The 14079-nt window shown below is 37.3% G+C and overlaps 1 protein-coding gene across 1 annotated transcript in view; it reads right to left on the reverse strand.

Annotated features, from left to right (window-relative positions):
- LOC123873193 (acyl-CoA:lysophosphatidylglycerol acyltransferase 1-like) overlaps positions 1–12538 on the reverse strand; it is a 175362-nt gene extending 162824 nt beyond the window's left edge. Inside the window, exons 1-2 of the mRNA XM_045917916.1 lie at positions 12533–12538; positions 1618–1832 (exon numbers count right to left, since the gene is read on the reverse strand). Coding sequence (XP_045773872.1) covers positions 1618–1746 — 129 coding nt within the window. The 5' untranslated portion in view covers positions 1747–1832; positions 12533–12538. The remainder of the gene's footprint in view (positions 1–1617; positions 1833–12532) is intronic.
- Positions 12539–14079: the final 1541 nt, after the last annotated feature.

Below are 14079 nucleotides of genomic sequence, written 5' to 3' on the forward strand. Positions count from 1 at the left end.
CCTTGTATTCTAGCACCTTGTATTCTAGCACCTTGTATTCTAGCACCTTGTGTTCTAGCACCTTGTATTCTAGCACCTTGTATTCTAGCACCTTGTATTCTAGCACCTTGTATTCTAGCAACGTCTATCGGTTTATCGTTTACTCTGGTTTCTGATCTAACTCTATGTTGATGGTATTCCAAAGGGTACATCAATTTTTTTTTAACTCACGCTTTTTATGTCCGGGAGGTACTCTGACAATTTACTTATTTTCAAAATATAAACGTGCCTTTGTGAAGCGGTAAAAACTGTACTTTACTTTAAAGTATTACAATTTTAACTACATTAAACTTTACTGTTTCAAGGGTCAACATATTCCCCACAAATGTGCCTTTACCACTAATTTCGGCAATATCGAATCCTCGTGCCTGAATCCATTGGAAACGTGCAGACAAAATAATTGAATAATTCATAAAACATGACACCATTTGACGGGACATGTCTGTCCCAACATGGCGCCCGTTTACACAATCTGCGAAAACCACGCTCTGAAATTGGGCATTAAGACTCACATACTGCACTACTACAAAGTACATATTAATGTCCTTCTGACCGAATTTCGGCCACGGTGGCCATTCTCCGTGGAGATTAGCCAACTGAACGGGAGATGTTATAGTGCTCGAGTGTGTGCGCACACTCAGGTGCACTCTCTGTTCCCTCACTCTCATAGCCCGATGGGACGAATAGCAAGGAGCCGCTGGATTTATTCGTCGTAAAACTGTGGCATTGGATGTCCAGCAGTGGACGTCTATTGGTTGAAAATTGGTTGAAAAAGAATTTTGAACTATAAATTGGACTATTTCGAGTTTAGAAAATCAGTGGCATTATTAATTAGATTATATTAGATATTGATATTAGCGACATTAGTGGATATTGAAAGCATCCACGTGTATTTGGAAATAAAATGTCGGCCTTTTAAAATCTAGGTTATCTCGACAATTATTATTATACAAATTGCATCGCTAGCTGAGGCACATTTAAATTAAAAATGAGAATACAAAACATTTTTATTTTTACCACTTCTTCCGTTTTATAGAGCGCAAACGCATTTGTGACTACAAATTTCAAAGCAAAAACATTTAAAAGCGTGGATATAAAAATCCGCAATCAACTTACATCAGCGACAAAAACAAAAAGAAAATTAAAAGCGTGGATGTGAAAAATCTGCGATAAACCTACTTCCGCAACCAAAAAAGGCTACATAAAGTTACCAAGTTTATTTATTATGCACATTTTGTAAAAAACCACACAAATATTTTATCTAAGATTTTCCGTTGTAATCAATTTGAAAACCCTTGTCATATTAAGAGGAGACCCGTGCTCTGTAGTGAGCCGAGAATGGGTTGATCATGATGATGATGACTCAATTTTTTAAATATATAAAATGAAAAGCTGACTGACTGATCTATCAACGCACAGCTCAAACTACTGAAATACTGAAAAGCATGCAGATAGTTATTATGACGTAGCCATCCGCTAAGAAAGGATTTTTGAAAAAACCCCTAAAAGGGTAAAATAGGGGGTGTGGATTCTGTGCGGACGAAGTCACGGGCATAAGCTGGTATAATATAAACTTACCGCTTGTATGAAGAAGTCTTTGTGCAGGACGCTGACGATGCCAAAGTTGGTGAACTTGAAGACTCTATCCATGATCCACATGAGGTTGGCCAGCACGCCAGGCCGCGGGTTCCAGGCTGCCATCAGCATGGGCACGTCTGCCGTGCTCTGGTGGTTTGCCAGGACCAGCGTGCGCCGGTTGCTGCAAGCTGCTGGCTCGTCGCCAGTCTCGATTACTGCGGGCAAACAGGATGGCTATAAAAGGCAGAACAGAATATGCTGCTGTAAGGATTTGGTCACAGCACTCACAGCTTCACTTTACTCCACATGTGGTCAAATCAGAATTCATTACTCTCTAATTTTGAAGAAAAGAAAAAGACAAAACGTTTATTTTTGGGTTTATTGTGGGATAGTGTTTTGGAAACCAAGAATATAAACATTATGAAACCGGCAGGATTTGAACTTGCGCCTGTCTACCTTGCACGATACTCAAGAGAGACGTAAGTTTTAATCCGGTCGGTTTCGTAATATTTTGTGAGTCTTTGAAATATAGAAACCTTAATATTATACTCAGGCAAAACATTATCATAAAAATTCTAAATGATTTGGAATCCTCATTGTTGAGGATCGTTATCACTTTTCATACCCAAGCATGTTACAGCTCAGATACCGGTTCAAAAGTAAGGAGAATATTAATGCCTGGAAGGTAATAAATAGGACCTAGAAGGTTTTTTACAGGGAAAATAATATCATCGAGTTTTCCAGCCAACAATTCTCACCGATACAGTTCTAAGTTATCAAAAATTCCGCCTCTCCTTTAGATAAAGATCCAAATTTCCTTAATAACCTTTTCCATTATATGTATTAATATATGAACATATTCATTCATCTATTATCCTGATGATTGGCCGATACGTAGTATGATTTATCGCTCAGTATACCAAATCATGCATGGATTGCTTCTCCCATACCTCCCTGTGCTTAATGGCTTTGGAATTGGGTTTATTGACTTGTATACGCAATTGCTTTGCCATTCGAATTGCGATTGATCTCATGGTTGCAGTATCACCCGCAGGCGTTTAACTTGAAAATTGGGTGCACTCACATTTCGCTTTATTTTTAACCCGCGACGCAAATGAGGGGTGTTATAAGTTTGACCGCTTTGAATGATTTTGTATTTTTTTTTTAAATTATACAACAATCACACCTGATGGAAAGTGATGATGTGGCCTAAGATAGGACGTGTTTATCTAGATTCTAGAAGATGTCTAATCACCCTTGTTTTAAAGATACCTGGATTATAATTATTTTATGAACACAGATATTCAACCTTTAGCCATGCGAAAGATGGCGCAAAACTTAGGTACACTTTGACACGGGTTTTTTTAAGAATTGAATATTTTTGCTAAAGAAACAAACTTTTGCACTTTAATGCATAGGATTTCCTTCAGTAAATAATATATGTACCTATGACTGTATGTCCATTTAAATGCACACGACATCGCAACACGAATCGGTCAGCGTGACGGACTCAAGGGTGGCTGTTTGCACAAGGCGGCAAATACGGAACCCGGCGAAATATTTATTTACCGACGGAGTTTATATGCGACGCTGTTTGTGGAACGTGACAAGAAACAAACGGATGGATTTTGGTACTTTCCGAAGATCTCTGAAGATACGATATTAGGTGCAGACATCTCGATTACTATTTATTAGATTCCTGTTATTAAGAGGGGTCTCTCCGTCATTAGAGTAGTACGTAGTTCCAATTTCATTTGAATATTAAGCAACCAAAGTCCATGAAATTTTGCAGACATATTCTAGAAACTAATATCTATGTCTGTGGTTTTCCAGATTTCTGTTAAAATATTCGGTTTCAAAGTTACGCGGTCTTAAAAATTTACATACAAATCTTTGAGCCCCTGTAATTTTAAAACTACATATTTTTAGAAAAATCTAAAACACCACAGACACAGATATTAGTTTCTAAAATATGTCTGCAAAATTAAATGGACTTTGGTTGCTTAATATTCAAATGAAATTGGAACTACGATTGTATGAAGCGAGTGACGGAGCAGCCCTGTTAATGAACTTGTTCATCTGCACTGACTTTGCTCGGGAAGAAATGTTTCAAACAAAGCAATATTTAAACAGACTTTCGTATTCATAATATGGATGAATTTTAAGACAAGTTTAAGATCATTACTACCCGAATTATAAATGCGAAAGTGTGTTTGTTTGTTGGTTTGTCTTTCAATCACGTCGCTACGGAGTAACGGATGACGTGATTTTTTAACCCCCGACCCAAAAAGGTGGGTGCTATAAGTTTGACGTGTGTATCTGTGTATCTGTCTGTGGCATCGTAGCTCCTAAACGAATGGACCGATTTTAATTTAGTTTGGAAGGTGGCTGGATCGAGAATGTTCTTAGCTATAATCGATGAAAATTGGTTCAGCCGTCTGAAAATTATCAGTTCTTTTCTAATTTTCTTATAGAGGTTTTTGTGTCGGGGGTTTTTTAAATTTTAAGTTATTGCGTGGGTAAGGGTATAGTAAAAGATCTGAAGAGCGACTTAGGTTACTTTCAGCCCGGAAAATAAAACAGTTCCCACGGGATTTATGAACCTAAATCCACGCGAACGAAGTCGCGGGAATCAGCTAGTATTTCATAATATTAGAGTCATGCGAGGGTATAAACCACACGAGTAGATATATAAATGCTGTGTAGGAGTCAATACTTTGCCGCATTCCGTGTTTGCTTCGCTATGCAAACTAAGGTCCTTTGAGTCGGCCAATATCAACGTTGAACTAAGGGTCCTTGTGTACTTTAAAAAAATGCATGGCAGCCATTTTAAATTCTAATAATTATTAGTACCTAGTTAAAGCAGCAATAGATATGCGCACTGTGAAAATTTCAACTCTCTATCAGAGCGCAGACAGACAGGCAGACGAGACGGACAGCGGAGGCTTAGTAACAGATTCTCATTGGCACACTTCGGGTACAGAACCCAAAAATTAATTCGGTGATAAAGCACAAAAAGGTGTTTTTTGAAAACTCAACACATATAATTTAAAAATTACAATTTGAAAAACCCCCGACAAAAACCTCTATAAGAAAACTAGAAAAGAGCTGATAACTTTCGAACGGCTGAACCGATTTTCTTCGATTATAGCTAAGAAAACTCTCGATCAAGTCACCTTTCTAACAAAAAAAAAAACTAAATTAAGATCGGTTCATTCGTTTAGGAGCTGCGATGCCAGACAGATACACAGATACACATGTCAAACTTATTGTTATAAGTTTGACATGTGTATCCCCTCTTTTTGGGTCGGGGGTTAAAAATAGGGTGACAAGTCATTAGAATTTCAATAAACTCTCGCCGAAATAAAAAATCACATCATTACCATCACAAAAACAATTCAATGCATTTTATTCTACTTAAAATAAATAATGGAGTAGTATTAAGAAGGGTCTCACCGTCACTCACTCCATACATACGTAGTATGGCTCTCATTTGAATACTAACCTATCAAACTCAATGAAATTTTGTAGATCGGTACGTTACAGAATTTAATATTCATTTGTGGTTTTCCAGATTTCCGTTGAAAACTCACTTTCAAAGTTACACGGTCTCAAGAATCTAAATATGTATATAAAAGGAAAAGCTGACTGACTGACTGACTGACTGGTCTATCAACGCACTGCTCTAACTCCTGGATCAATCGGGCTGAAATTCGGCATGCAGATAGCTATTATGACGTAGACATCCGCTCATACAGGATTTTTGAAAATTCAAACCCTAAGGGGGTAAAATAGGAGGTAGTGGACCTTACAAACAAATTGGAAATTGAAATTGAGTAGTCCACGCGATTTCTTCCGCTTTATTACTAAAAACTAGTTATTTTTACGGAAACCTGGAAAACCATAGAGTATTATTTTCTAGGACATATTAATAATTACATTGAGAGATTCAAATGAGAACCAAACTACGTTTGTATGGGACGAGTGATGGAGAGACTACCGCCGTTAAGATTCAAATTTCAGTCTATCTGCTTAACGCCCCCGCGTCTGCCTAAATAAATAATTTCAGCCCTCCATCACTAGCGAGTAGCGACGGAAACCGTAACGGAAATGATTAACATTTTTATGAAATTGTTACGTGGCGTCACAGTTTAAAAATCGCTAGAAATATTCTAAATCAGGACTGCGTACCGCATTACTTAATATTAATGAGATGGTGAGGCTCGCAATTTAATTCGGAATATTTCTACCTATTTACTTATTGGGTCTCAAATCTCAAACACAGAGTTCTCAATGGGCGTAAAAGTGGAACATTTTCATGAAGTTGTAGAGACGACTCAGCTTCTACTCTCTATGTATGCGATCACATAAACTACCCATATTATTAACTAACTAACTGGACTGCACAAATTTCAACCCCCTTAGAGGTTTAATTTTCAAAAATCCTTTCTTAGTTGATGTCTACGTCATAATAGCTATCTGTATGGCTTTCAGCCCGATCCGTCCAGTAGTTTGAGCAGTGTGTTGATAGATCAGTCAGTCAATCAGTCAGACAGCTTTTCTTTTCATCTATTTATATATAAAAATGTGTTTGTACGTTGGTCCGTCCCGAGCAACGTATCGACATGATTTTTTTGAAGGGATATAGGTAACTAGCCGATGCCCGCGACTTCGCCCGCGTGGATTTAGCTTTTTCGAAATTCCGTGGGAACTCTTTGATTTTCCGGGATAAAAAGTAGCCTATGTGCTAATCCAGGATATTATCTATCTTCATTCCAAATTTCAGCCAAATCCGTCCCATAGTTTTTGCGTGAAGAAGTAACAAACATACACACACACACACACACACACACACATACAAACTTTCGCCTTTATAATATTAGTGTGAAGATCTGAGAGTGACACAACCACATATATTATGTTGGAAAATGAAAGAGTTCCCAAGGGATTTTTGAAAAACATGAATCCACGCGGAAGAGGTCGTGGACATCATGTAGTATGAAAATAAAATGGAAAAATGTGACTCAAAACAATATAAATATCTACGTGCTAGTATTTAACACAGATAGAAGCAGGTTTTAATATCTTCCCCTTTGTAACACGGAGCCCGTCTTCAGCCGCGTATTGTAATTACAAAGACAGACCTGAGCGCACTGAGACAAAAGTTTATTAAAATCTTACTAATTAAAAATTCCTTAGTTTCCTTTTTAGGAAAAATTTTAATCTGTAAATTTTCTTGGTATATTGGTATGAAAATTACTCAACTCAAAGGTCAAGACAAAGTTTAAGTGAATAAAAAAGTTTTTTTCCTTTTGAGCTACGGAACCCTAAAAAGCAATATTTCTAAGCCACGTTTATTATTATTCTATCTCGTGGCCCAGATTTCTGTTTTTCTCGGACTTTGTCGCTTTTCAAAAAGCCTCTCTTCCAAAAAAATGTCGTCCACCGTAGGCGCTGATACCCCGGAATCCTCTCGAGAAGAATCAAGGCTTACAATACTTTAAATAAATAAAATACACGAAATCCGGTGTAAAACCCGAGACGATGAGACGCTGAATTTTAATAGAAACAAAATTAGCTGAGGTAACCTTATCCACGTTTTTCTTTCGTCGCTGCAAACGTGCGACTTTAGCTAGACAACGTAATAGATAGGTTTTTATTTATTCAGATACAAGTTAGCCCTTGCCTGCAATCTCACCTGGTGGTAAGTGATGAAGCAGTCTAAGATGTAAGTGGACTAACTTGTCCGCTTCCATCTTAGACTGCATCATCACTTACCACCAGGTGAGATCGCAGACAAGAGTAAACTTGTAATGAAATAAAAAGAGAATCTTTCTTAAAAAAGAGTATATCTTGGTTTCTAAAGGGCATCGTATTGAAAGGCTAAATCGCTTGGTAGCACAGTTTTTCGGGTATGGTGGTAATTAGTCACGGCTGCAGCCTCCCACCAGATCAAAAAAAGATAAGTGGGTCTTAGAAAGTTTAGTGGCAATCGTTTAGATTTTCAGTCGTGCCTGATGTCTGCGGAGGCCTTTAAATCCAAGAGAAATGCAACCTTTAATTACTTAAGCAAACTCCTTTGAGATACTTAATTACAGTATCGTATCAACTTCTGTAATTTGTTACTAAAAGATGAAATTAATCCTCCAGGAGTCTTGTTTTGTTTGTAATTAAAGGAGGTATTCTGATACTTTTCTCCCTAAATTGCGATGAATGATATTTCATCTGACCTTTTCATAAACTATACTTACCTACATATTTACCACTAATTAGACAGGTTAATGACCAATATTTCATCTATTCAAACTTTCTACGAAGAATTCTAGTAGTTTTTCGCGACATGGTCCGCTTGAATTTACTAACAGGTTTTACAAGTGTAAATTAAAAATTTATAATACCCCCGACAAGTGAAGGTTATAGTAGTAACTAGAAAAGAGCTGATAACTTTCAAACGACTGAACCGATTTTCTTCGATTATAAAGAGAACACTCGATCAAGCCACCTTTCAAACAAAAAAAAAAACTAAATTAAAATCGGTTCATTCGTTTAGGAGCTACGATGCCACAGACAGATACAAAGATACACACGTCAAACTTATAACATCCCTCTTTTTGGGTCAGGGGTTAATAAATATACAAACAAATAATAAGTACTATATATGTAATTCGATTTGTATGTATTTTGATTTATTTACTATATCTATCGACGGATATAATCAAAGTGAATAACAACGATAACCATCATATATTTTCCTTCCGAGCAAAACATGAAAACGGCCTCGATAAAGACAAACTACAGGCGAGTGACAATAAAGATCAATAAAGTTCAAGGGCGGAGCCTTGCTGCGATAATACTTCATCGCCGCGGGGTTCTCCTGAAATGCTCTGATTCACACTGAGACAATGTCGAAGCATTATGAATCCAGATAACTACAATTCTTTATATTGACATCGTCCGCTTATTCTTCTTCTTCGTAAAAGTTCCACAGTAACCCCTTTCCCCTCTAATTAAGCGTAAAGCGGGTGGGGTTTGAACCGCCGACCTTTCGGAATTCAGTCCGCTCCTCAACCGTTGAGCTATCGAGGCTCTAGTTCAAGTATCAAGTTCACTATCAAGAGCAAGCTATCGAATCTAAAACTATCGATATCTTTGCCTTATTTTATTTCTCTGTAAAACGATTATATCGACAATCGAGAGCCCCTGTAGTGATGTACTGAGACTCCACCTTTGGGACTTACTGATAAACTTTATTAACATTCATAACTTGTAAACATGGTTTTGATTGGGACCACAATAAACATTTTATCTATTCCTCTTCATCTAGAAAGTAGTATATTTTACCACGTAACACGTTCTGCATATTATGCAAACTTTGGTAGTAGGTATATAAATTGTTTTATTTGATAAGTTAATCCTTGACCAAACTGGTCTGATGTGGTAGTAATAATTTATTATCGTTAAGGTTTTACAGCCTTACTAGACCTATACCGCCAACTAACTACTACGTCTTTACTTAGACTATAGTGGGTATTTTTCTATCATCAGTAATTTGACATTCAAAAATAGAAGCATTGTGGAGTTATGGCAGTTTTATTAACCCACTAGCCGATGCCCGCGACTTCGCCCGCGTGCATTTAGGTTTTTTGAAATCCCGTGGGAACTCTTTGATTTTCCGGGATAAAAAGTAGCCTATGTGCTAATCCAGGATATTATCTATCTCCATTCCAAATTTCAGCCAAATCCGTCCAGTAGTTTTTGCGTGAAGGAGTAACAAACATACACACACACACACACACATACAAACTTTCGCCTTTATAATATTAGTGTGATGATTGTTTTCTAAACGGCCGGCAGCCAAAATAAGCTTCAGCCCTCAGCCAACTGACTGACTGACGGCTGACCTGAACCAATGAAGAAGTAATATGTTTTTATCTCTTCCATAACTCGAACTCAGGACTTTCCACTTTTGAGGTCACAGCGTTCACCATTCTGACCTGAACCAATGAAGAAGTAATATGTTTTTATCTCTTCCATAACTCGAACTCAGGACTTTCCACTTTTGAGGTCACAGCGTTCACCATTTAGGTGCATTAAGTTTTCAAAATCTGTCTTCAAAAATCTCCCTGGTTCGGTCCATTAAAATAAATAGTCACAAAAAATCTTTTTTTACTTTGTGCTTTACTTTGTTTTGTATTCTCCGTTTTGAAAGCCCTGTTTTCCGAGACACAGTTTTTACTCGTTCAGGAAACAGGTGCACATGCAGTAATGTTTATTATTATAACTAATTGTGTTTTGTTACGTTTATGTTACATTTGTTTCTGAGCCAAATAAATTTATCTTTATCTTTATAGTCTATCTTTAAATTTGCTTTAGCTGTTCTTCTTCAGACATGCAAGTCGAAGATTAACGCGTCGATATATTTTCATTTGGAAGCAACCTTGGTTAAGATAAAGTGCTGTCTTGAGACGACTGGCAAATGGCAACGAAGTGGATCAATACACTACCGTTGATCCGTGCTTTAAAATTGTATTGGAATAGAGAAAGATCTACTTTGAACTTCCTTTGTAGTTTTGTGAAAGTTTAAGTTTATATAATTTTCTACGTGATCAAATCAGAAAATATGAGGAGAGGAGCGAAGCTGAAGTGGTAATGAGCATCGTCCAGGTCTTCTCAGACCGGGGCGCATATGGAACCCTCGTAGCTTTAGTTTTAAGTTTACGTAATCTATACTAATAAATAAAATTGGAGTGTCTGTCTGTAATTTCGAAATAACTACCGCATATTAAGGTCATATGGTTATTTGAACGATACTATAACTGAATCACACGTTTTTAAAATTTTTGTCTGTCTGTCTGTCTGTCTGTTTGAAAAGGCTAATCTTGGGAACGGCTGAACCGATTTTGACGGGATTTTTACAGACAAGTAGAGAATTGACCAGGGAGTAACATAGGCTACTTTTTTAACCGACTTTAAAAAAGGGAGTTGTGTTTTTCTACCTATGTACACCGAAATCTCCGAGATTTCTGAACCGATTTGCGTCATTTCTTTTTTAATCGATAGAAGAACTTTGCGACATTGTTTCATAAAAAATTTGGAGTCCAACTCCTCAATCCTGATGCTGCAGGGGATCTGACCAATCCACGCGGGCGAAGCTGCGGGCATCAGCTAGTTATTTAACTATAAGTATAGTATTTGTTAAGCTACCGAGTAACTAGGCAAAGTGCCGATATCTGCTATTTATTAACCCCCGACCCAAAAAGAGGGGTGTTATAAGTTTGACGTGTGTATCTGTTTATCTGTGTATCTGTGTGTCTGTGTATCTGTTTATCTGTGTATCTGTGTATCTGTGTATCTGTGTGTCTGTGTATCTGTCTGTGGCATCGTAGCGCCTAAACGAATGAACCGATTTTAATTTACTTTTTCTTGTTTGAAAGGTGGCTTGATCGAGAGTGTTCTTAGCTATAATCCAAAAAAATTGGTTCAGCCGTTTAAAAGTTATCAGCTCTTTTCTAGTTTTCTTGTAGAAAAGAAGGTTAGATAACCCTTAGGTTCATAATATTCTAGTGTCAATTGACAAATGTCAAGCTGTCAAGATGGACGTTGCCTAGATATATATAATTATTTATTTGAAAATGATGTTTTAGAAAACTCAGATACTTTGGATATTAGGCGCGGAATAGTCCAAGAAAATCGGTTCAGCCGTTTGAAAGTTATCAGCTCTTTTCTAGTTACTGTAACCTTCACTTGTCGGGGGTGTTGAAAATTTTTAATTTACACTTGTAGTCATTGTCATCGCATTTTCCTATCATTTTGTATCAAGCTTGAATTCACCAGAGACTTGCTAATAGTGTTCGATCGAGACATAATTTAGAACAGATTTCGCATACTTGACTAACGTATTTGTCCTTGGCTATATTGCATTACAATAAATTCGCAAAGGACGCGCTTTGGATACAAAGTGCTCGTCTCGTACAATGTGGTATTGGTTACCGTTACTACGGTTGAAGGACAATGCAGCTCGAAGCTTGCAGCGGCATGGCGAGGGTGACCATCCGTTACAGATACGATCGAGGATAGTTAAGTTTTCTCTATAACGTAGACTCTTCCTAAGAAAAGTTTCGAGAAACCACAACACCCTCCTCACATAAGTGAATCCAGGTGAATAAACGGTAGGTAATTACAACTTAACCATAAATATGAACAGTACTGAAATAATAAACTGCTAGAAAATTATAACATTTATTTCACTGCATTGTTTCAATTTTGCGCGTAGTTCAACTAACATAGCAAAGAACATGCTACATTTCATAAAAACCGAATTCCGTAAAACAGCGCTGTCCCCCCCCCCCCGTCCCCCCCCCCCCCCCGCCCCCCACTTAAGGCATCCTCCCAGAAGTCCGTAAGGGGTGCGATGTCCCTATGAAAAAGGACCTCGGATGAGTTCGAAAGTCGGGCTTACACATCGACGAAATACGTGAGTAGAGCCGGTACATTCTATAGGTACTTAAAATGATTCAAAATTAGTAATTGCGTTCATATAACTCCCAAAATCCATGGTCCCCCGAACATGCAAGTCACGTTGGTATCGCAACATGACCTAGCCCAGTAAACTTCAGATACAATGCCGTACAAAACTAAAACAGTATTATCTGTACGTGATTTCATTTGCCATCGTCTTGCGTATCAGATAATGCGAATGAATAGAAAGAATGCCTAGAATTACGGTGACGGGACGGGACCAGCGATGAAGACCAGCAGGAACTGACAGGAGTTTTTTTTTTTTTTAATTCACTATAGGTAAGCGCTTGACCACAATCACACCTGATGGAAAGTGATGATGTGGTCTAAGATGGGACGCGTTTACCTAGAAGGTGAAGGTGACAGGAGATGATCTGCACTCCCATCATTCCCTCACTCTCATAATCCGATGGGACGGTAATGTGACGCAATCGCAGATAGATCCTCCACGGCCGAAGTCTCCCACCAGACCAGACAATTTAGAATTTTTTTGAATTGCTCTTACTGGGAATCGAATCTAGAGCCTTCCACTTATAAGACCACAACGCTTACCACTGCGCTAGTTTATTATATTAGAATTCAAATAATTATAATTATTATGGTCTTGTTTTTTTTTTAAGTTCTAATGCTAAATCAAGACTAGGTATACTGCTGCACCAGATAGGAGCATTTTTATGTAATTAAAATATTGGCTTTTTCTTAATTATATGCATCATTATTAACAAATACAGTATAATCCTTATATTTTCCTTTCCTCTCTCAACAATTTCCCAAGAAAACATAATGAAACCCAGCTCCCATGCACTACATTTTGCCACTATACTCTCAAAATTTCTCTCAATTTTCATTTTCGCTGCGAAATCTCTACACAGATGGTCCGAACGGCGCCCGCGTTAGTTAATTAAAGAACGTTGTAGGTACAAAATTACTTTATGTCGGAATCATAAATAGCTGCGATACAACGGTTTGTAGAAATAAAACGCAGCCACAGAAAGCTCCGTAAATACCAAAATAACATTAAAAATACCGTGATATCATTGTATTTACACTAAAGCGTTCTATTCAATAATGTTGTAAATACAAAATTACTTTCTGAACACTAAGTATTCTATGTATGAATCATAAATAACATGAGAAATAATAGCTCCTGAAAATTAAACATGGTCAGAGAATTAAAAGCCTTAAAGCATGGCTTGATAACGCTATGTTACGTTCGTCAAAATCACGTTAGAAATTCGGTATTTGTAACGTGATTTTGATTTTTAATACTTTGATATTGTCGTAACGGTATCTCTGTGAAACTTAAAGAACGTTGCAAATATAAAATGGTTATGTACTTTTTGTACGGTACCCGTGGGAACTCTTTGATTTTCCGAGATAAAAAGTAGCCTATGTCCGTCCCCGGGATATAAGCTAACCCTGAACCAAATTTCGTCAGAATCAATCAAACTGTTGGGCCGTGAAAAGTTAACAGACAGATAGACAGACAGACAGACACACTTTCGCATTTATAATATTAGTATGGATATGGATAGGTATATTTTATTAAAATTAGTTACAACAACAAAAAAAATACCCTTAGGTATACAGCGCTGACCGAAGGCTCGGGGCGTTTTAAAGTTAACTTAAAAAATGCAGATTCTCAAAGAAAAATTTCTAGCACAATCGCTTTGAATAAGGAGCAACGTTTTCTTTGGAGTTTACCTTCAAGGAAACTTAATTATGGAAATTGTGTATCTATTTTCCTTTGCGCGATTCTTTATACCTGTCTTGTAAAAGCATCCAGAGAAAAGGTCGTTTTTTTATCGTTTTTATGAATAATATTTCTCCATACACTATACAAATACCTGACGTTAAAAATCGAATTACAGAAATTTTCACGATTTTCGAATGAAAGAATTCAAGAGCAAAAGCCGTATCAATAATTATTTTGATACTAGCTGA

This window comes from Maniola jurtina, chromosome 16, assembly GCF_905333055.1.
Source record: "Maniola jurtina chromosome 16, ilManJurt1.1, whole genome shotgun sequence".
Taxonomy (NCBI): Eukaryota; Metazoa; Arthropoda; class Insecta; order Lepidoptera; family Nymphalidae; genus Maniola; species Maniola jurtina.